Source organism: Ranitomeya variabilis, chromosome 4 (genome assembly GCF_051348905.1).
Source record: "Ranitomeya variabilis isolate aRanVar5 chromosome 4, aRanVar5.hap1, whole genome shotgun sequence".
NCBI lineage: Eukaryota > Metazoa > Chordata > Amphibia > Anura > Dendrobatidae > Ranitomeya > Ranitomeya variabilis.
In genome coordinates, this window is record NC_135235.1 from 57,003,201 (window position 1) to 57,027,027 (window position 23,827).

General features: G+C 40.3%; 1 protein-coding gene across 5 annotated transcripts in view; it reads left to right on the top strand.

Annotated features, from left to right (window-relative positions):
• Positions 1 to 23,827, top strand: part of BLNK (B cell linker) — a 244,067-nt gene that overhangs the window by 85,230 nt on the left and 135,010 nt on the right. The window contains exon 1 of one of the 5 annotated variants that reach the window (XM_077258552.1): positions 2,897 to 3,013. The exons of the other annotated variants lie outside the window; for them this stretch is intronic. Coding sequence (XP_077114667.1) covers positions 2,964 to 3,013 — 50 coding nt within the window. The 5' untranslated portion in view covers positions 2,897 to 2,963. Of the gene's footprint in view, positions 1 to 2,896; positions 3,014 to 23,827 lie in introns of those variants that run through there. 5 annotated transcript variants of the gene reach the window in all.

Below are 23,827 nucleotides of genomic sequence, written 5' to 3' on the forward strand. Positions count from 1 at the left end.
GTAGGTTATAGAAGTTGTACCCTCAGATATCTTACATTTATGGCATATTCTGTGTATATACTGTACATTACCATAAGTGTCTAAAATGGGAACTTCCCTTTGAAAAATGTTTTGTCAGTTTTACATAAGAAAAAATAGCAATCCAGTATGACATATACTGAATACAGATAAGCGCTCCATACAACCTGCTAAGTTATGAAACGGTTTATTAAAAATACACCACAGTTAATTGGACCTTTAAAAACAAAATTAGCAGCTACACTATACTTTCCAACTTTACCAGAACGTCTGGGAGGCTGTACAAAAAAGGGAAACTTCATGGAATACCAAAAGAATTGGCAAATCTCCCTGTCGCTGCCAAAACGTCCCAAAAGCAGTACATCCAAATCCATCTTCTAGTGCATGATACAGGATTCTCTGCTATCAGAAAAAGCCCTTGCATCCACATGTATATTCAGATGGTATGGACATAGCGGAGATGCTGGCTGGAAGACATTGTCACTCAGAGTCCTCCTATACGCCAAGCTCCAAAAAGTGGTAAATATAGGCTACGCATAATCATCATTTTGTAGGAGCATACCAGCAGATAGGAGTACCCTACTGTAAACTACCTAGTACCTTTTCTACACCTGTAACCCTTGTCTTATTTGTATTTTCATATGGCCATCAGGCAGTATTACCACCTAAAGTTAAAAAAGCACTATCATCAAAATTATATCACTGAGTACTTACAATTGCTCATTTTGTCCTTCAACCAAACTAATTTTTCTCTTTTCCGTTGGGTCTATGACATCACATGATTAACCCCCGGAGCTTTTTTCAGTTTTGCGTTTTCGTTTTTCACTCTCCTCCTTCCCAGAGCCATAACTTTTTTATTTTTCCGTCAATATGGCCATGTGAGGGCTTATTTTTGCGGGACAAGTTGTTCTTTTGAATGGTTTTACCATGTCGTTTACTAGAACAAGGGAAAAAAATTCCAAGTGCGGTGAAATTGCAAAAAAAGTGCAATCCCACACTTGTTTTTTGTTTGGCTTTTTTGCTAGGTTCACTAAATGCTAAAACTGACCTGCCATTATGATTCTCCAGGTCATTACAAGTTTGAAGACACCAAACATGTCTAGGTTCTTCTTTATCTAAGTGGTGAAAAAGAATTCCAAAATTTGCTAAAAAAATTTGAGCAATTTTCCGAGACCCGTAGCGTCTCCATTTTTTGGGGATCTTGAGTCGGGTGAGGGCTTATTTTTTGCTCGCCGAGCTGACATTTTTAATGATACCATTTTGGTGCAGATATGATCACCGTTATTGCATTTTAATTCAATGTCATGATGACCAAAAAAACGTAATTCTGGCGTTTTTAATTTTTTTCTCACTGCGCCGTTTAGCGATCAGGTTAATCCTTTTCTTAATTGATAGATCAGGCGATTCTGAACACGGTGATACCAAATATGTGTTATATATATTATGAACTTTATATATGTTTTAATTTTTTTTTACTTTTGCCATGCTTCAATAGCCTCCATGGGAGGCTAGAAGCTGGCATAGCCTGATCGGTTCTGCTACATAGGAGCGATGCTCAGATCGCTCCTATGAAGTAGAATTGCTGCATTGCTATGAGCGCTGACCACAGGTTGGCGCTCACAGCAATCTGGCATCAACAACCATAGAGGTCTTCAGAAGACCTCTGGTTGTTATGCCAATGCACCGCTGACCCCCGGTCACGTGACGGGGGTCAGCAGTGCACGCATTTCGGGCCCAATCGCCGGATGCGCTTGTTAAATGCTGCTGTCAGCGTTTGACAGCGCATTTAACTAGTTAATAGAGGTGGGTGGATCGGGATTCCACCCGCCGCTATTGCGGGCACATGTCAGCTGTACAAAACAGCTGACATGTCCTGGCTTTGATGCGGGCTCATCGCCGGAGCCTTCATCAAAGCAGGGGGTCTGCCATCGGATGTACTATTCTGTCCGATGGCAGAAAGGGGTTAAATATTGACTAGTTGAGTCCTTCTAAGCTCTATGTAGAAACAGGAGGTCAATTTTCTCTGAATGAATCATCGCTGCAAAAGTCCCTGACAGTGGGAGGAGCCATACAGCTGGATCAGGAGTTGAAGAGGGGGATGACTCATGAAGGGACAACAGACTTCCTATTTCTACATAGAGAAAAGAAAATAATTTTCTGGGTAGAAAGGCAAAATGAGCAATTGTAAGTGCACAGTGCTATATAATATAATGATTGCAATATATTAAGAGGATAAAAATTTTGAATGGAGGAGGAGGAGTGCTTCTTTAGCATCACTACGAATTACTATTGCAGGCACATAGTTACACATCCAGTAGACACAATAGTACCATTCATGGCAGCTTTACCCATAAATTCCTTTTTTCAATGGTATTAATGAAATTAAAAGAAAAACACATTTTCTTGTGGTAGTGGAGATTTACCAAGATTGAAAAGCGCAGGAAGTCAAACTATTTTGCCTTTTCCAAAATCCATCGAGATCAGCCCAAACCACTGTAAAAGACAAATAACCCATAACCCCATCTTATCACATCCAACCAACTCTTTTAAAAGATATCTAGTAGTTGAAAAAAACAATATTTTTACACAAGAAGTAAAAATCGTCCATCTTCTATCTAATATTATGGATGACTTTAGGGATAGCTCCAATATCAACATTCACTAAGCACAATGAATTTACATTTATGACCGAAGCTGAAATCTGTTGAAATAAAAACTAATGGACAATTGTACAAAGGCTGCATTAACGATTAGGATTAACTTTTCTGTAAGTAATCATTAACGTACAAAAATGAGGAAGTATGAAGCAAAGTTTGGCTGCTTCTAGTTACAAATTGATGAAATAGATTGGGCAAATAATCTTTTGTTTGTGACTGTGGAGAGGATCATAGTGCACCGGGATCGGCAACACTGCGATATTACACCTCTCAGCTGATGAATATAAAATGAACAGAAAGATAATGCGTAAAGGTCAAGTCAAAGAAAAGTCTTCATGGTATGTCTCCTATAGATATGCATAGCTTTGGCTTCCTTGTACTTGTTATTACATTACCAGTAGTTAAAAAGTGGCAGTAGCATCTTGTACTTACACATAACTCTGCTATACAGTGAACAATATGCATAAGGATACTCTTAGGATGGAGGTCCTCCAGCGGATCCAAATCTACAACTCCCACCCACTCTTTGGAGACATCTTCTTTAGGTATATACCCATTTCTTCAATTCTTAGAAATGAAAGGGGTTGCTCTAAAATTAAAATGTAATACTTTACAAGAGAGTAGAGAAGCCCGCAGACAGAGTTATGGTGAATGACTGCTATTCCGAATGGTCTCTGGTTGTAAGTGGTGGACCGGAAGGGTTCAGTGATGGGTCTTCTATTATTAATTATTTATTAATTATATAAAAGACTGGATTAATAGTGTTGTTTCTATTTTTATAGATGACACAGGCTATGCAGTATTGTGCAGTCTAAGGAAGAGCTTTATAAGTAACAAGCTGATTTGTACAAACTTATTGTTTAGGCATCCACTTGGCAGATAAGATTAATTGTCAATAAATGTAAAATTGTCAATAAATGTAAAGTCTTGCATCTGGGCACTAATACCATGAGGGCACCATATGTTCTATGGTGAGTAAAACTAGGAGAGTCACTTGAAGAGAAGGATCTGGATGTACTTGTAGGTCACAAACTAAATAGCAGCATGCAATGTCAATCAGCTGCTTCTAAAGCTGCCATATTATTCATTGCACGACTATTCAGAAATAAGTGTTCTTATGAACGCTCATTCACAATGATCTTGCAGTGTAAATTCACATTAATGTTTTAATCCAAAAGGTGCTATAAGTGCTGGTGACCAAGGTATCAAAGAATGTTCCCTGTATGAATGGACCCTAGGTAGCGCATGTTGCTCTAGTCATTCTCTATATGTGGGAGACAGTCTCTTCACTCCGTGTGTTCATTCATTTTGTACAGTGTGAATACCAAATTCGAGTTGATTAAAATCAATAATCTTTAGGGAGGCTCCTATTATGGAGAATTATGGTTAATTTGACTAAGATCTGAACAGGTTTTCCAATACTTCCTGTCTCTCAATACTTTATTATTCTGATGATTGTCTGATGTGAAAATTCTTCAGCCATAGTTTCATAGTTATAAGGTTGAAGGTAGTCTTAAAGGGGTGTTCCCATCTCCAAGATCCTATCCCAATATGTAGTAGGTGTAATAATATTAATATTAGCAAATACCTCCAATTAGAAATGTAGTATAGTTTTTCTGATTCGCTATGCCTCTTTCCTCATGTGCAGGACATTGCAGGGCCTTAGGTATCCATGCTTATGTCCACAAGTTACATCTACCTATCTATCACTATAACAGTGGTCATAACTATGGATACCTAAGATCCTGCAATGCCCTGCACATGAGGAAAGAGCCATACCGAAGGACACCAACACCATTTATATTATACCCCTGTTCAATCTTTACCCAGGCCCCGCAAGATCAAGCTTTGTTGCCAGGCATCACCATATTCAACCTGTGAGTGGCTCTGATGATTGGGTAGATGTTGCGGCTCTATCCAGCCAGAGATATTGGTGTGGTCATTACCTGTGGTGCCACCCAGTCAATCATACATAACTGGTGTATGTTTGACTTAGCAGCTCAGCAGGAGTACTCCACTCCCTGCTGTGGCTAATGAAGCAGTAACACACCATATTTAAACTCCCAACATCCTGCTGTGAGTTGCTAATTGTTTCTTGGTTTATTCCTTGTGCTCGGGTGTAGGTCCTGAACCTGACTTGGGTTTTGACTCTGACTACGATTCTTCCATTATCCCTTCTTGTACGTTACCCCAGATATTTATCTTACTATGTTCTTGCCTCATGATTCTGTCTTTGGTTTGTCCTACCTGTTATGGACCCAGCTAGTTTGACCATCCTTGCCACAGGCTCACTCTTCCAGATAGCAAACACCCTGCTGATGCAACTCAGGAGGCCCCATTGGAAATCCAGGTCCCTGTAGGTGTTAATGGGTAAATCCCCAGGTTCTTCTTCGATCTGCTATAGTGATGAGTGAGTATACTCGTTGCTTGGGTTTTCCCGAGCAAGCTCGGGTGATCTCAGAATATTTGTTAGTGCTCGGAGAATGTTTTCATCGCCGCAGCTGCATGATTTACGGCTGCTAGACAGGCTGAATACATGTGAGGAATGTCTGTTTGTTAGGGAATTCCCACATGTATTCAGGCTGTCCAGCAGCCATAAATCATGCAGCTGAGGCAATGAAAACTAAATCTCCAAGCACTAACAAATACTCAGAGATCACCGGAGCATGCTCTGGAAAACCCAAGCAACGAATATTCTCTCTCATCACTAATCTGCTATACAGAGTGGCTAGCATCAAGTCTGTTGAGGTAGCTTTTTTTGAGCTAAAGACTACTGGATGGATTCATCTCTTTTTAGTCATATCCATTGGCAGTAATATTCAGGTGCAAACTGTCCCCAGTGGTATATTAACCTGATTACAAGTGAGTTAATATAGAAAAGGCCAATTTAAAATCCATATTTGATATGTAATTGCATTCTTCTTTTACATTAATTTTATTTATTTGGGAACTATTATGTTGTCATCCTGCCATCAAACAGCTTCTGCTCATAAAAGCAAGCGGAAGGGTAGAAATACATTTACAGAATTAAACATAAAATGATTGCGCTGGCAAGCTGTAATTTAAACCAATTACTTTGCCCCTTCATCTTCAGCTGAGATGTAGATGAGGTCATAGGATTAAACTCGGAACCATCATTTCATTTCACAGTATTTTTGTTAAATAGTTTTCGTGTGGTCTCTGGTCATATTGCAGCTGGAACAGTCGAGCAGATATATCTCTGTCATCAGAAAATGAAAGAAAATCGTCATCCACAATTAAATGTTCCAAGGCCCTGTACTTATTTCTTCATTTGACAGATCTCAAAGCCCATGTTCATACTTGCGTAAAAGGCTACAATGGCAGTTTTGCCAAAACGTATTTAGAGAATAGCAAGATCAAAATGGCAGAACACCAGTGGACCCCTGATAAGTCATTGTAGTCTGCTGGGCAGTGGCGTAACTTGAAGCTCCTGGGCCCCAATACAAAAGATCCAAGGGAGTCCCTAATTATTGCACGTCTTTAATAGTTTTGGTCTTTTCATATAGGCCAAAGGGACTTTTTGGGGCCATTAAGTTCCAGGGCGTAAGTGTGATTGGAACAACAGCACCTATTGTAGTGATGCTCCTGCTCTTGGGATCCAACCTTTCATAGATATCTACAACTGGCAACCATTTTGAACAATTGCTATACAACGTTCTTTGCTTTCACCTTGAAAAGATACATGACGCATTAAAAGATTATTCTCCTCTTTAGAAGTTATTTTGCTTGCTGAAGGGGATCTGACTGCTGAGCCCGCCACTAACAATACCCCTTTCTGACTGGTGCAGTGGCTGAGTTCGCTGCTCATTTTTTCCCAGGAGACCAATAAAGAATGAATGGAGAGGTAGTGTGCATGCCTGGCTACCACTCAGTTCAGACAGGGTATTCCAGGCCCACATTCTTGGTATCTATGGGGGTCACAGTGCTCACACCCCAACCATTCAGCAAAGATGCAAATAACCCTTTAAGTCTAGCATATTCTTTCCTTTCTCCATATACAAGATCTTTTTTCATATACCCTTGTAGGGTGAGGTCCAATGGGCTCTAATGTTCCATTCACACAACAGATATGGGAGGTCCTAGCAGTCACAATGCAAAGAAAACTACAAGGAAAGGACAGACAATTAGTAAAAAACAGCATAAGCCTCTAACCCCGTAATTACCGCTAATAAGTCTTTTTACTGACCTGCGATATGAGTCTAAAATCCCCCAACGGGTGACAATCCAGCAGCTGACAGCTGTACAGTATAGCTGAGACTTGCTGCATTAGCCATAATTAGTGATGGCACCGTCCATATCTGTTTAACCCCTTAAATGCTGCTGTCAATAGTGACTACATCATATAAATGATTAACAGAGTGTGGGACTCCCTCTTTATCCCCATTGGCACCCTGAGATCATGATTGTGTGGTCCTGATGTTTGCCATGGCAATTCACGGCCAAATAGCGGCCTTACAGTCTGCCGGCTATAGTGGCCTGTTCCGAAGCCAGCGACATTTAGGTGGTAAAAATACACTTTTTCATTCCTGTCATGTCACATTGCATTAATTCCCGAAAAGCACCTGAAGGGTCAATAAACTACCTGACTGCAGTTTTCAATATGTCAGGTGGTGCTGTTTTTAAAATGTTATCACTTTTTGGGGTTTCCAATATATAGGACCCCCAAAGTCACTACGAACCTGGATAGGTCCCTAAAAAAATAAATTTTATAAACTTCCTTGAAAAAAAATGAAAAATTACTGCTACATTTTTAAACCTCCTAAAATGCTAACAAAATGAAAGGTCATTTTACAAATGGTGCTGATGTAAAGCCGACACAAGGGAAATGTTATTTATTATCGTTTTTATATGGTAGGAACAAGGAAGACCCAGTTTCTAACCTTGTGTTATTCATTTTTAACTGATCCATTGGGAAGGCTGCTTTCACACATCCATATGAAGTGATGGTGCGCTGCCTGATTTTTCAATCAAACAGCACACAGACCCATTGGAGCCTATTCATCAAAGCTTGAATACCAAAAAAATGGCGTAAAGGCTTTGAAAAGTTTTTGCACAATGGGAAGTTGTAGAAAAATTTAGCAACTTTTGGCATTTTCACGGCAGTTTGAATCAGATACACCAAAATGGCCAGAGCTTGGGAAAAGCCAGGGCAGGGTGGAGCATGATCATGCCTGCCTGTCAAATGCATCAAAAGTGCCGGCATTTTGAAGGCAGAAATGTTACTACAGTCTTTGATCCCTTCTAGTAAGACTGTCGTAGCACGAGCGTCCTCAGCACCAGTGTTTATCAAATGGCCCAAATGATAATGTCCTACTCTGGTCTTCAAAATCAGATCATCAGAATAGGACATGATTAGAATTTCATGGATCACATTCTCAAATCCGTCATTTTAACAGATGTCCAAATAGATCCATATAAGTCAAGGTGTCTATGTGCTGTTTCATAAAAAATTGGGTAGCACTTAGGCTGCATTCACATATCCCTATAAAGTGTCCAAGAGTCAATAGGTCAGAAAAGTTCAGACAGTCTACCTGTTTCTGTGAAAAAAAAAACATGAGAAAAAAAACTGATGCCACTAGGGTGCAACCGGCATGACACCTTAAAAAAAAAAAACAGTCCGTCTCAGTTAGTAACACTTACATGGATGTGTGCATTTAGCCTTACTCAGAAGGGACAATGGAAGATAAGTAATTAGTACAAGATAACTAATATAACTTATTTAAAAATAAAATGCTTTATGTGTAAATTATTTCTATATAATAGATACAGGGTTGCCACCCGTCCAGAAATTCCAGGATAGTCCGTAAAAGTAGAACACTTTTTTGACCTGTCCACAAAATGTTTTTGAAGTTGAAGAAACTTACGCAGGTTATTTTGACTGTAATTCATAATTTTTCAGTTTACAGTGAATGCAGTTGATGTCTTCATATCATAATTATAGGATACAGACATGTATCACTCAGAATAATATTCATTATTTTGGTTTTCCAATGTGTATGTAAAAAATATTGCTTGACCATGACTTTTTGGTAAGCTGCACAGAAAAAATAAGACGTCGAGTTGACAGCCCTAAATAGCTGTACTCTATAACTATTGCCATGCCCTCATTCCTACCGTTTCTATCCTAAACTATCTATTTGGATCAATTTTTCTCTTCTGAAATTTCAGGCAATATTTTCCAGTTGACTAAGCAGATCTGAAAGCTGAAAAAGAGGAAATCGATAGGAAAGTATGAGGTGTTAAGGTACCTTCACACGAAGCGACGCTGCAGCGATAGCGACAACGATGTCGATCGCTGCAGCGTCGCTGTTTGGTCGCTGGAGAGCTGTCACACAGACCGCTCTCCAGCGATCAACTATGCCGAGGTCCCCTGGTAACCAGGGTAAACATCGGGTAACTAAGCGCAGGGCCGCGCTTAGTAACCCGATGTTTACCCTGGTTACCAGCGTAAAATCTAAAAAAAACAAACAGCACATACTTACATTCACGTCCCCCTGCGTCCACTTCCTGACTGACTGAGCGCCGTACAGTGAGAGCAGAGCGGTGACGTCACCGCTGTGCTGCTTTCACTTTCACTTTGCGGCGCTGAGTCAGAGGAGGAAGCAGACTGCAGGGGGACGCAATGTGAGTATGTGCTGTTTGTTTTTTTTACATTTTACGCTAGTAACCAGGGTAAACATCGGGTAACTAAGCGCGGCCCTGCGCTTGGTAACCCGATGTTTACCCTGGTTACCAGTGTAAAATATCGCTGGTATCGTTGCTTTTGCTTTCAAACACAACGATACACAGCGATCGGACGACCAAATAAAGTTCTGGACTTTATTCAGCGACCAGCGACATCACAGCAGGATCCTGATCGCTGCTGCGTGTCAAACGAAACGATATCGCTAGCGAGGACGCTGCAACGTCACGGATTGCTAGCGATATCGTTATAATGTCGTTTCGTGTGAAGGTACCTTTATGCTTATGAGCATATATATTGCCTTTAAATAACAATTTCAAGCCAACAAGGAAACAGATAAGTGGAATTTCCCAGCTACTTATTAATGGAGATGTCTAACTTTACTCTGAATTTTTTATTGCTCTAATGCATTTTGAAAAAAATGAAGTAGCCTTGCAGGTAGTTCTGATTAAATATTTCCTACTGTTTTGCTCTTCTGTAAATCTAATGATGAATATATCCCTCAAAAAAAACCTTGTGTAACCTGATCCTGAAGTCACACTTCTTCTATTTGTCCTTTCCTTCTTTCTTATCTACAAAACTAGTTGGTCATTTAAACTCTGATTTCTTTACATACAAAATGGCTGTGCATAAAAATTTAGTTATTGTAAATTCACTTAGAGGCCGTTAGCTCAAAAAGGCTTCTTTAATCCTTAAGCAGGCATGGCCTTAGCCACTCCGTCAGAGAAAACCTCAATATAAGCCCGGGGTCACACTTGCGAGTGCAATGCGAGTCTCTCGTATTAATACCCGGGAACTGCCACCGGCCCTCAGGTCCGGAGCGTGCGGCTGCATGTATTTCTATGCAGCGGAATGCTCCAGTCCCAAGTGCCAGCGGCAGTGCCGGGCATTGAGGCAAGAGACTCATGCGAGTTTCTTGCATTGCACTTGCACGTGTGACCCCGGCCTAACCCTTGTACAGGCATCTGCACTTCAACGGGTTCCCCTAGATTGCTTCCACAAAGTGGCTGCTGGCCAGATGAGCGAGCCAAAGGCAAGAGAGGTGTAGCTAGTTGGGTCAGTATCTAGAGTGACAGAACAAGTATAGACGTTGAAATTCAAAGCCAAAATCTGAGGGATAGCCTGGGTCAGATACCAGGTCAGTCAGAACGTTTTCAAACAAGTCTAGGTCTGGATAGAAGAGAATAACATATACGGATGAAGTCAGGGTTCAAGCTGGGTCCATATCAGGATTCAGAATACATACAGAACACCAGAGTTCAGAGAGTTTCCATGCACAATATCTGGCAACTTCAGCAGAATGCTGGGAGTTTAAATAGGGTGTGGTTCTGTTACATTGGCAAAAACAGGAAGATGATTACACCTGCTGGACTGCTGGACAACAAAACACCCAGACTAATTCCTGTCTGGACAGCGTCTCTACCGTCCCCAGTGCTGCCCGCAGAGTGAATGTGGTGGTGCCTGGCAACTTAAGCAGATATCACTGGAGCAGATCTTTGAAGAGATGTGACAATTACTAACTAAACATAAAATATTCACAAAACATCCCAGCACTTCCTCTTTCCTTTTAATTTTCTTTTTCTTCACATATCTCATCTCATATTACAATTAAAATTGAGAAATATATAAATGAATATTCTGTAGGGGCCACAGGAAATTAATCATATTCCTCTTGTTCTCATTATCACAAGTATGGCTACAAGACATCTGTCTGAAGCAGGAGCCTGCACCCAGTAGCCTTAACCCTACTCTGCCCTAATTTCGGAAAAAATAAAGAATGTTAAGCCTTGTCCCATAATTGAAACTGCCCTTTCCCAGCTAAATTTCTGGTGTCCAGGCTGAAAAGGTGAGTTGTTTATTAAAACTCCACCAAAACTCATTTTTCTGATTGGGATTGGGGTAGCCCTGGAGGTGGAACAAAAAGCCACCTATATTTCCAATACCACTGTTGGTAATGTAATCGGATAAGGTAGAAAATCTAAACTATGGTGCGGAGTGACGAGAAGAGAGAAAGTATATTGGGAAATTTATATTTTTTGAGCATATTAAGAACATTTTATAGGTATTTTCTATATGCATTTTTAGTGGAATTTTCTATTTAGTGTAAGTTTATCTTGGTGTTTTCGAGGGGAGAAAAAAGCTACATTATATCATGCGTGCAGCACTTTAATAAAAATGGTACTGACTTGTAAAACACTAAAAACACTATTGGCTCGATTCTTTGTTGTCTTTGTGCCTTTTCTATGGTGATAGCGATTTTTATGTTTGCACTTTAATCAATATTCAATTTAGGCCTTCAAGGTACCTTTACTTGGTTCATCTGTTTTTATCTTGCTTTGTTTGACAATGTGCGCGAGGTTTTGCTTGTAAAGATGTCGTAGACTCTAATTTCTCTTTAATTTTTGGTTTTGTTTTGTTGTTTTTTTTTTAAATGTTGCAAACATTTGGTGCAGTTGTACTCCATTCCAAAAATTTTCTGGGGTCTGATTTTGCTTTTGTGAAGTTGAAGATTAACATGCAATATTTTTACAGAATCATGACACTGTTTACTCTAAAAAGACATTAAAAATGGCATTTTTTATTATATTCAAAATTCATCAACCCATGTGTATCTTTTTGAACAATTTGATGCCAAAAAAGCATGTTTGCTACAAGACAAAAAGAGAAATTCAATTTAAAAAACACTGCTGATGAATTCTTCTACCCTGGTAGGTAGCCATTCTCATATTTCATCTAGTCATAGCTGTTTTGACTCCCCCCCCAAAAAAAATAAAAAATAAAAATGCAATATTCTGAAAGAAGGGCTGTAAACCGCTATTTCCATCTATTACATTTATAGCATATCAAGAGGATATGCCATGAATGTTTGATAGACAAATGCTCTACAACTTACAACTGAGATGAATGGAGAAAGTCATTTATGCGTAAACAGACCCACTATTCCTAAAGCAACACGTTGGACTACTGTGACGCTAAATAACAAATGTAATACTGAGTCGTTCAAGCCAAGACATGGACAAGCCATGAGAAAGGGTACTCAAGAGGTCTGTGGTCAGATTCCAAGAGAGCTCATCATAAACAGAGGGATAAGACAAAGGCATAGTCAGGTCACAGTCCGATATCAGAATTCCAGGAAGGTTATGGATCAAGACAAAGGGGCTAGGCAAACAGATGGTCAAAAGCAAGGTTAGGCAGCAAAAAATCAGAAACAAATCACTTGAAAACATGGCTCACACACACCACTGAGCTAAAGCAACGACTGGCAATGACCAGATGCTGACAGCCAACTAAATAGCCAGATAATCACCTAGGAGGGGAGACATCTGGATGAAACCCAGCACGCCCCGGTACTAATTGGAGACTGGACTGTCACTCACAATTTGGAAAGCTCAGCATGACCCTGATTCTATAGGGCGGCTGAGCTGTCACTCAACTACCTTCTTGAGTAAGATGAAGGTCCCAGAAATGGGAAATATTCTATAAATGTTACATTTATTTACCACTTTTAAAATGTGTTCTTCCAAGCTATCCTACCTTTAGCATTGCGTTATGAAAGGAAATGGGAAAAATAAAGTCTGCTCTGTGCTGCAGAGCCATGATGGTTTCACAAATATTTTTTAGAAAAATGCAGCAATTTTTCCATAATTTTTTTCCTTACTCTTTTGCTTTGTTGTTTTGTTTTTTGTTTTTTTATTGCAGCAAAAAAACATTACAGCCTGATATTAGAGGACGTCAATAAGGACATAGGAAACATACTGCAAACAACGCCTTTTTATTGACTTATGTGAAGAGATAAGCAAACCCCTGGATGTTTGGGTTGAACAGTTAAAAAAAAAGTTCGGTTTGGGGGTACCAGAACAGTACCCTATCCCGAACCCGGACCCTCTTCAGATGAATGGGGGGCCTGAACATCCATTGTTTGCAGCCTTGTCCTCTGCATGACAGCATGGCAAACATTGCCTCTGATTGGCGGTAAGATCATTACCGGTGGTCAGAGAGCTGCGGTTCCCAAGGCGGTCAGATTAAATGTTTACCTCCGGTCACAGAGGCATTGGCTGATGAGAGTACTACTTTCATCAGCCAACGCCTGCTGCTGCTAATAACAGTGAAAACAGACGTGGCTGATGGGAGTATTCATTGGCCGCTATACATAAATCAAGTTAAAAAAAAATGAGGTAGGGTCTTTCTATTTTTACAGCTGTCAGTTTTGCCATGTTGTTTATCAAAAATAGAAAGGTCCCCAGGTCATTTATTATTATTTATTTATTTATAGCATCAGCATCAGCAGAATACTCCAATCAGCGATGCCTGCTCTCGCTGTTATCAGTGGTTACAGGCGTAGGCTGATGGGAATAGTAATTGCTCATCAGCCGACGCCTCTGTGACTGGAGGTATACTTCTTACCGCCGGTCACAGCTGCTGGTGCTCTGACTGGCTGTAATGATCTTACTGCCGATCAGAGCCACCTGTGTTTCTCATGCTGTCATGCATATGACAGTGTGGGAAACACCCGATGTTCAGGGTCGGAGTGCCGAACCCTAACACGGTTCGGTACAGACCGTGAACTATACTATCATCACTACTTATGTGTTGTGTTTTAGGCTTTTTTCAACTACAAGATTTTCTGGGTATGGCCTTTTTCTAATGTTTTTTTCCCATAGGCTTATTTATAGGAAATAAAGACACAAGAAATAAAAATGTGTTAATAAAAAATAGCAACAAAACCCCATAAAACTCATGTATGAATGAAACTTAAGTTTAAACCTTAAAAGAAGTTTCCACTTTTAGAAAAATGGACCCCCAATCATTGAGCTCTGTGTCTCTAGCTGACTACATCAGTGGAGCCGCTGAGATCTGTGATTGGTAGCAGAGATTATGTGATTTATTGATGTGACATCACGAGACCGGAGCAGAGGGGAACTGGTACTAGTCAGCGTGAGAGTGAGTGTTATCTGTATTTTTTTTTTTACTACTATATGATAGGTTTGGATCCACTGTTCTAAAAGTGGAAAACCCCTTTAAGAAAATAATACTGAAGATTTTGCAATCTGGTAAAATCAGTACAAAATCCTTTTTTATTACTGCTATTATTATTATTTCTAAAACATAGTAATGGACTTTTTACAATGCATAGATTTCCATCTTGTGGTAGAAAGAGAAAGTTCATCTTACTTAAAAAAAAATACTGTATGCAAGTTGCCTTAAAAAAAATACTATCATTTTGCTGCATTCATAATTTCTGAAAAATAAAAAAAATACGTACAAATATATATGTGTGTATAATGACATACATAATTCAAAGCAGTTTACATATAGTATTAGGAAATTGCATATAATAAATCAATAATATTTTGGCTCACTTCAGTTACGGAGTGACTTGACACACAAAATTTGTAAGATTTCAAGGGATATTCCTATTATTCAATGTTATGATATATTGCTATGATACACCTTAATATTTTGTTCATTCAGGGTTCAATAGATCTAGGAGAGCAAAAGAACTGATATACCCTCTCTTACTATGATAGAGCTCATTTATAGAAAAGTAGCCATGGTAAGTACAGTGACATATAAAGTTTGGGCAGCCTGGTGAAAATTACTATTATTGTGAACAGGCAAGCAAGTTGAAGATGAAATGATCTCTAAAAGGGCTAAAGTTAAAGATTACATATTTCCTTTGTATTTGGGCAAAACTATATATATATATATTTACAGTATATATGTTTCTTTTCATCTTTTACATTTTAAAACTTACAAAAAAGAAAATGGGCCTATGCAAGTTTGGGCACCATTGGAGACCTTTGGTGGCTCAGATAACTTTGACCAAGATTTCAGACCTTAAATAGCCTGTTTCGGTTATGGCTTGTTCACTATCATCATTAGGAAAGGCCAGGTGATGCAAATTTCCCAACTTTATAAAAACCCAGTCTCCTCTAACCTTGTTCCAAAGAAACAGCAGCCATGGGTTCTTCTAAGCAGCTACCTAGCACTCTGAAAGTGGTGGAGTCCCACAGAGCAGGAGAAGGCTATAAGAAGATAGCAAAGCATTTTCAAGTTACCCTTTCCTCAGTTCGAAATGCAATTAAAAAATTGCAGTTAACCAGAATAGTGAAAGTCAAATCAGGTTTGGAAGACCAAGCAAAAGTTCTGTGAGAGCTGCTCATAGGATTGCTAGAGAGGTAATTCAGAACCCCCACTTGACTACAAAAGACCTTCAGAAAGATTTAGCAGACTTTGGAGTTGCGGTACATTGTTCTACTGTTCAGAGACACGTGCACAAATATGGCCTTCATGGAACAGTCATCGGAAGAAAACCTCTCCTCACCATAAAATTCATCAACAGAAGTATGCAAAAAGAACATCTAAACAAGCCTGATGCATTTTGGAAACAAGTCCTGTGGACCAATGAGGTTAAAATAGAACTCTTTGGCCACAATTATCAAAGGTATATGTGGATAAAAAAGGGCACAGAATTTCAGGAAAATAACATCTTGCTAATTATTAAGCATGGTGTAGATCAATCATGCTGTGGAATTGTGTTGCAACCAATGGCACGGGAAACACTTCACGGGTAGAGGGAAGAATGGATTCAATGAAATGTCAACAAATTCTTGATGCAAACATAACACCATTAGTGATGAGCGAATATACTCGTTACTCGAGATTTCTCGAGCATGCTCAGGGGTCCTCCGAGTATTTTTTAGTGCTCGGAGATTTAGTTTTTCTTGCCACAGCTGAATGATTTACATCTGTTAGCCAGCATAAGTACATGTGGGGATTCCCTAGCAACCAGGCAACCCCCACATGTACTTATGCTGGCTAACAGATGTAAATCATTCAGCTGCGACAAGAAAAACTAAATCTCCGAGCACTAAAAAATACTTGGAGGACCCCCGAGCGTGCTCGGGAAATATCGAGTAACGAGTATATTCGCTCTTCACTAAACACCATCTGTAAAAAAAAAAAAAGCTGAAGTTGAAAGGAGGATAGCTTCTGCAAAAGGATAATGATCCTAAACACAAGTCAAAATCCACAATAGACTAGCTCAAAAAGCGCAAGCAGAAGGTTTTACAATGACCCTCACAGTCCCCTGATCTGAACATCATTAAACATCTGTGGCTAGACCTCAAAATAGCAGTGCATGCAAGATGTCTCAGGAATCTCAGAGCAGGAAGAATTTTCCAAGGAAAAATGGATAAAAATCCCACCAAACAAGAATTGAAAGACTGTTTCTGGCTACAAAAAGCGTTTAGAAGCTGTGATACTTTCAAAAGGGGGTGTTACTAGGTACTAACCATGCAGGCTGCCCAAACTTTTGCAACTGCCCACTTTACTTTTTGTAATTTTTAAAATGTAAAAAATGAGAATATATATATATTGTATATATTGTAGAATGTATATATATATATATATATATATATATATATATATATATATATACACTGAAGGCATCAAAACTATGAATTAACACATGTGGAATGATATACTTAACAAAAAAATGTGAAACAATCGAAAATATGTCCTATATTCTAGGTTCTTCAAAGTAGCCACCTTTTGCTTTGATGACTGCTTTGCACACTCTTGGCATTCTCTTTATGAGCTTCAAGACGTAGTCACCGGGAATGGTTTTCACTTCACAGGTGTGCCCTGTCAGGTTTAATAAGAGTGATTTCTTGCCTTATAAATGGGGTTGGGACCATCAGTTGTGTTGAGCAGAAGTCTGGTGGATACACAGCTGATAGTCCTACTGAATAGACTGTTAGAATTTGTATCATGGCAAGAAAAAAGCAGCTAAGTAAAGAAAAAGAGTGTCCATCATTACTTTAAGAAATGAAAGTCAATCAGTCCGAAAAATTGGGAAAACTTTGAAAGTGTCCCCAAATGCAGTTGCAAAAACCATCAAGCGCTACATAGAAACTGGCTCACATGAGGACCGCCCCAGGAAGGGAAAACCAAGAGTCACCTCTGCTTCTGAGGATAAGTTTATCCGAGTCACCAGCCTCAGAAATAGCAGGTTAACAGCAGCTCAGATTAGAGACCAGGTCAATGCCACACAGAGTTCTAGCAGCAGACACATCTCTACAACAACTGTTAAGAGGAGACTTTGTGCAGCAGGCCTTCATGGTAAAATAGCTGCTAGGAAACCACTGCTAAGGACAGGCAACAAGCAGAAGAGACTTGTTTGGGCTAAAGAACACAAGGAATGGACATTAGACCAGTGGAAATCTGTGCTTTGGTCTGATGAGTCCAAATTTGAGATCTTTGGTTCCAACCACCGTGTCGATGCAGAAAAGGTGAACGGATGGACTCTACATGCCTGGTTCCCACTGTAAAGCATGGAGGAGGAGGTGTGATGGTGTGGGGGTGCTTTGCTGGTGACACTGTTGGGGATTTATTCAAAATTGAAGGCATACTGAACCAGCATGGCTACCACAGCATTTTGCAGCGGCATGCTATTACATCTGGTTTGTATTTAGATAGACCATCATTTATTTTTCAACAGGACAATAACCCCAAACACACCTCCAGGCTGTGTAAGGGCTATTTGACCAAGAAGGAGAGTGATGGGGTGGTCACCAGACCTGAACCCAATCGAGATGGTTTGGGGTGAGCTGGACCGCAGAGTGAAGGCAAAAGGGCCAACAAGTGCTAAGCATTTCTGGGAACTCCTTCAAGATTGTAGGAAGACCATTTCCGGTGACTACCTCTTGAAGCTCATCAAGAGAATGCCAAGAGTGTGCAAAGCAGTTGTTAAAGCAAAAGGTGGCTACTTTGAAGAACCTAGAATATAAGACAAATTTTCAGTTGTTTCACACTTTTTTGTTAAGTATATAATTCCACGTGTTAATTTATAATTTTGATGCCTTCAGTGTGAATTTACAATTTTCATAGTCATGAAAATACAGAAGAATCTTTAAATGAGAAGGTGTGTCCAAACTTTTGGTCTGTACTGTATACACTCACCGGCCACTTTATTAGGTACACCATGCTAGTAACGGGTTGGACCCCCTTTTGCCTTCAGAACTGCCTCAATTCTTCGTGGCATAGATTCAACAAGGTGCTGGAAGCATTCCTCAGAGATTTTGGTCCATATTGACATGATGGCATCACACAGTTGCCGCAGATTTGTCGGCTGCACATCCCAAAGATGCTCCATGCAAGGCAGGATGGATCCATGCTTTCATGTTGTTTACGCCAAATTCTGACCCTACCATCCGAATGTCGCAGCAGAAATCGAGACTCATCAGACCAAGCAACGTTTTTCCAATCTTCTACTGTCCAATTTCGATGAGCTTGTACAAATTGTAGCCTCAGTTTCCTGTTCTTAGCTGAAAGGAGTGGTACCCGGTGTGGTCTTCTGCTGCTGTAGCCCATCTGCCTCAAAGTTCGACGCACTGTGCGTTCAGAGATGCTCTTAGGCCTACCTTGGTTGTAACGGGTGGCGATTTGAGTCACTGTTGCCTTTCTATCAGCTCGAACCAGTCTGCCCATTCTCCTCTGACCTCTGGCATCAACAAGGCATTTCCGCCCACAGAACTGCCGCTCACTGGATTTTTTTTCTTTTTCGGACCATTCTCTGTAAACCCTAGAGATGGTTGTGCGTGAAAATCCCAGTAGATCAGCAGTTTCTGAAATACTCAGACCAGCCCTTCTGGCACCAACAACCATGCCACGTTCAAAGGCACTCAAATCACCTTTCTTCCCCATACTGATGCTCGGTTTGAACTGCAGGAGATTGTCTTGACCATGTCTACATGCCTAAATGCACTGAGTTGCCGCCATGTGATTGGCTGATTAGAAATTAAGTGTTAACAAGAAGTTGGACAGGTGTACCTAATAAAGTGGCCGGTGAGTGTATATAGTATATATATTTTTTGCCTAATATACAAAGGAAATGCCTCATTTTTAACTTTAACAGTCAGGTGAATTGCGGTCTCAGAGGAGCACATAGGAGGCAGATAGTTGGGATAGTTGATTAGTCCACCGCAGCTCCAGCCGTGTGCCTAAAATGAAGGATCGATGGAATAGTAGAATAAAATGACAGTCTGAGGGGCACTAGGAAATACAGGACACAGGTGATTTGGGTGAATCCACAACGTGTTTCAACGGTACCCCGTCTTCATCAGGTAGAGATTTATTAATGACATACAGGAAGAAGTATTTAAATAAAATTCGACCAATCAAAATTAAAATGCAATCATCGTGTTACATGATGGTATCACATGATGAAGTGAAATCACATAGGAACCACGTACATAATAACAAAGGATTGGCACAAATAAGACACAGACAATGAATAAGAACATCATAAAAAAGAAAAATATGTAATAAAATAAAAAATGCAAGCAACATCCATGTTAATAAAAAAAATATATAAAAATAAAATAATACATTGGATTATCTGCTAACTTTTTCAGTAATACGATTTAATCCCTCCGGGGTTATAAAAGGGGCAAAGACATTGTTAGGGTTGGTGGAACGCACTGAGTAAATATGTATTGAATAGTAGGTGCGTTCGCAACCCGGGGTTCACCATGCAGGAGAGAACCTGCTGCTAGTAGATGGCGGTACTATATGGCGGTATAAGCGAACTCTGTTACTTCACAGAGACGCTTGAGAAAAAAGAACGCTGTGCCCTGTTAACCTCAGAGGGGAACAGCTAGCAAATTGAGTCAACAGTGGTCATGCAGTCAGCAAAGCTTACACACAACTCCTCACCGGAGGTGCCGGTATTCTAGGGGCTTATTTCAGCCGGGCCCTGAATCCACTCACATAAAACTCCTCACCGGAGGTGCCGGTATTCTAAGGGCTTATTACAGCCGAACCCTGAATCCACATGCATAAGACCACACTGGCGCAGAGAACATAACTTTAGTTTATACTAGCGCATGGCCATACATTTATAGCTGCAGCAACTTCAGGACCTTCCTAGAGGACCAATGGGAGTTGCTACAGTACCTGAGCAACTTCAGGACCTTCCTAGAGGACCAATGGTAGCTGCTGCAGTACCTGAGCATGTGACCCCTGACCTCCAATGAGAGGTCTTACCTTGGGCATGCACAGAAGGGGAAAAGCGGGACTTAGTCCCAGAAACATCTGCTCGCCGCTGACCAGTACTGGCTACAATGGCTGAGCCTGGAAAGGCAGCAGTAACCATCCGCACAGTATCAGGCTGAGTCAGACGCTGGGACTGACGTCTCCACTGTGGCTGGAGAAGAATGGGAGACCGCAGCGGAGATGGTTCGAGATTCCCCCTGTGCAACAGCAGGAACTCGACCCCTAACAGACATCATAAAAAGAAATAGAATAAAATAATAATTAATGTACAAGATACATGATACAAAAATTATTAAAATGAAATAATACATTGGGTTGTCTCAGTCTGCTAGAATTTTTTTCTCTAAATATAGAGCAGTACACCTGTGAATTCATGATATCATTAATGAAATGTAGCACCACTGACACAGCCCCACATAAGGACACTGCGAACATGTTTCACTGTAGTCACAATGCATTTTGTTTGTTCTCCTCACCTTTGTAACCCTTCCTTTCCAAAAACATTTTCCACGGTAAGCATTGATGCCTCTGTGAGATGCTTGCAGTTCCATGTTTGTTAAATTTTTATATCACTTTTGCTACAGTATTCTGATTGATAAGTAAAGCTTTGCTGATCTTCTTGTAGCTATTACCTTTCTTATGTAAAGAAATTATTTTCTTTCTCGGGTCTTGTGACATTTCTTTTCTATGTGGTGCCATTGCTGACAGCATGAAATGGGAAGAGGTTTTTTGTTAAGTAACGCCCTTTTATAGTCGACTGTCTACTGGAAAAACTTACCTGTGGTTGAATTATTATTAATTAGAATTTTGTAGTGTAAACTTTAGCTTTTCTCCTAAGACTTTCATTGGGGTTTATTTAGTTTTGCAACATGATCTTGAATGAATTTGTTAGGAAAATTACTTTTTTGGTGTATTCAAAATAACAAAACTTGTTTGCAATCAATGGCACACATGGGAATATTTTGCAGTATTGTATCCCATAGAACATAATAAGAAGCCTAGGGTGGGGGAGCACAGCAATGGCTTCTCCCTCCCTGACCATTTCATAAAATCCGGAGCAGGGTTATTAACATAAAACAAACCCAAACTGTGGCAGTGACATTCAGGTATTAGGATTGCATGCACAAAATATGGCCTTCACTCTAAACGCCATATTCTTCAATGCATTGATTCGACACCTAAAAATTACCCTGATGTGTCTGTCAATGAGTTAAGGTGGTTCTAGGCTTGACTTCAAGGAAGGGCACCAACAATCTAAAACATGCAATTGATGTATTTTTAGGATACAGAACTTCTTATATGTTCTTCTGCCGTGTTTGCCAAGTGGGCTCTGGACCCAGTTAGGAAAACTTCATCATACAGGGAAGTTGTTCTAAAAGTCATTTGTACTGTAAATACTTAGAAATAGGTGAACATAATAAGTTTGAGTCATTGAGAGGCACATGAGTTTAGTTTGCACATATTCCATCTGAAATTTGTCCTTGGTTACATCTCAACCACTTCTTTCATGATTCTCAAACCATTTCTAGGTCATTTCAGACACTCTTTCATCTACTGGTCTCAGCACTTTTACAGTGGGCAAGTCAGATCTTGCGTCTTTAACAAATGTTCTTTCACTTCAAGTCTGTCTTCAATTATCTTCGAAGAAAGCCGATTTGAAGAAAAGGAAGTTGTTCAAGTCATTGGACTTTTAGTTGTTTTTATTAACTTTAAAGTCACAGATAAAACATTAAATCTGTGTTGTTCTGAACAATGACCCCAGTATATAAAGCTTCAATACTGGAAGATCTACACTGAGACGTCAGCAAAAGAATTTAGCAGAAAAGTGGAAGACTTTGATTTATTATAGTTTATAGATAATTATGTCTTCTATGCAATAAAGTATCTGATAAGTGAGAACCTGGGACATCTACAGATATAAAGCAGAAAGTATCAGAAGAAAAAATGTATTACTGCTGGTTTTTAAGGGTAAAAAAGGCAACTGCTTAAGGCCCCTGATTCATTAGGACACCCCAAGAATGGGACCACAAGTAGCAACCAGTGAAAAAAACCATTTTGCTTCACTGTCAGGTTAAGTATTCTGCAAATCACTCCAGCTAAAGAGAGAACAATCACACAGACCTCTCTGTCTCTGACTCTGCATTCATCTATATGGCAACATAAGTACGATTTTATATAAGTAGTATTTTGTGAAAAATTGGATGAGGGCATTATTTGGTCACTATACTACTTAGTAGGGCATGTTCCTGTGTGAGAAAATATTGCACTTTTGCTACAGCTTTTTTTTCTACGTTGTCTGCACTAAAATGCACAGTAGTTTACTGATTGGCTGCAGCACTGTCGATATGACGTCAGCGCTGCAGACAATAACAGACGCTGAGAGGAATGGTGGCGTCTAAGGGCTGTTTCTGCGGAGGATAGTTAAAGATCTCCAGAGATCTTGGTGCCGAGATCTCCATCTGCGCATGTGCCACCCCTGGCAGCCATTTTCCCAGAGTCCACCACATAGTAAACCATGTAAGTGTGGGGGCTCTGGGCTTTTACCAAATATCGGCAGAGCCCCCGCACCACCAAAGACCGGCAGCGCCACACATCCAAACACCCCCTCATGCCAGCCTGCAGCCTGAAGCAACGCTCCACTCTTGCGTCTTCCAGCAGCGATCCTGATACCCTGCTCCACAGCGGCCGGTAAGGTATATCCACAATATAAGACGCACCCCCATTTTCCCCCCAAATTTGTGGGGAAAAAAGTGCGTCTTATAATCCGAAAAATATGGTAATTATTTTTCAGATGGACGATCTTTCATATGCTCCTCTGCAGGCACGCTTAGGGTATGTGCACACGCTGCGGATTTTGCTGCGGATCCGCAGCGTTTCTGCAGCTGCGGGTCCGCAGCGGTTTCCCATGAGTTCACAGTACAATGTAAACCTATGGGAAACAAAATCCGCAGTGCACATGCTGCGGAAAAAACCGCGCGGAAACGCCGCAGTTTATTTTCCGCAGCATGTCAATTCTTTTTGCGGATTCCACTGCGGGTTTCCACCTGGGCCAATAGGAAACTGCAGGTGAAAACCCGCAGAGGAAACCGCAAAAGAATCTGCGATAAATCCGCAGTGAAAACCACAGCGTTTTTTCACTGCGGATTTAGCAAATCCGCTGCGGAAAATTCCGCATTGGAATCCGCAGCGTGTGCACTTAGCCTTATAGGTAGGGAAGAATAGGCATGTCTTATTGTTAAAGGCGGAGTGCCATTATGATTTATGCTTAGGCTATCCTTCATTTTTATCATACATTCATCTCCAGTGTCTGGTTCAATCTTAGGAATGCAAATGTGAACCTTTCATTGCTTCCAGTAGACATCTATGGAGTATGGCATCAGATGTGTCACCC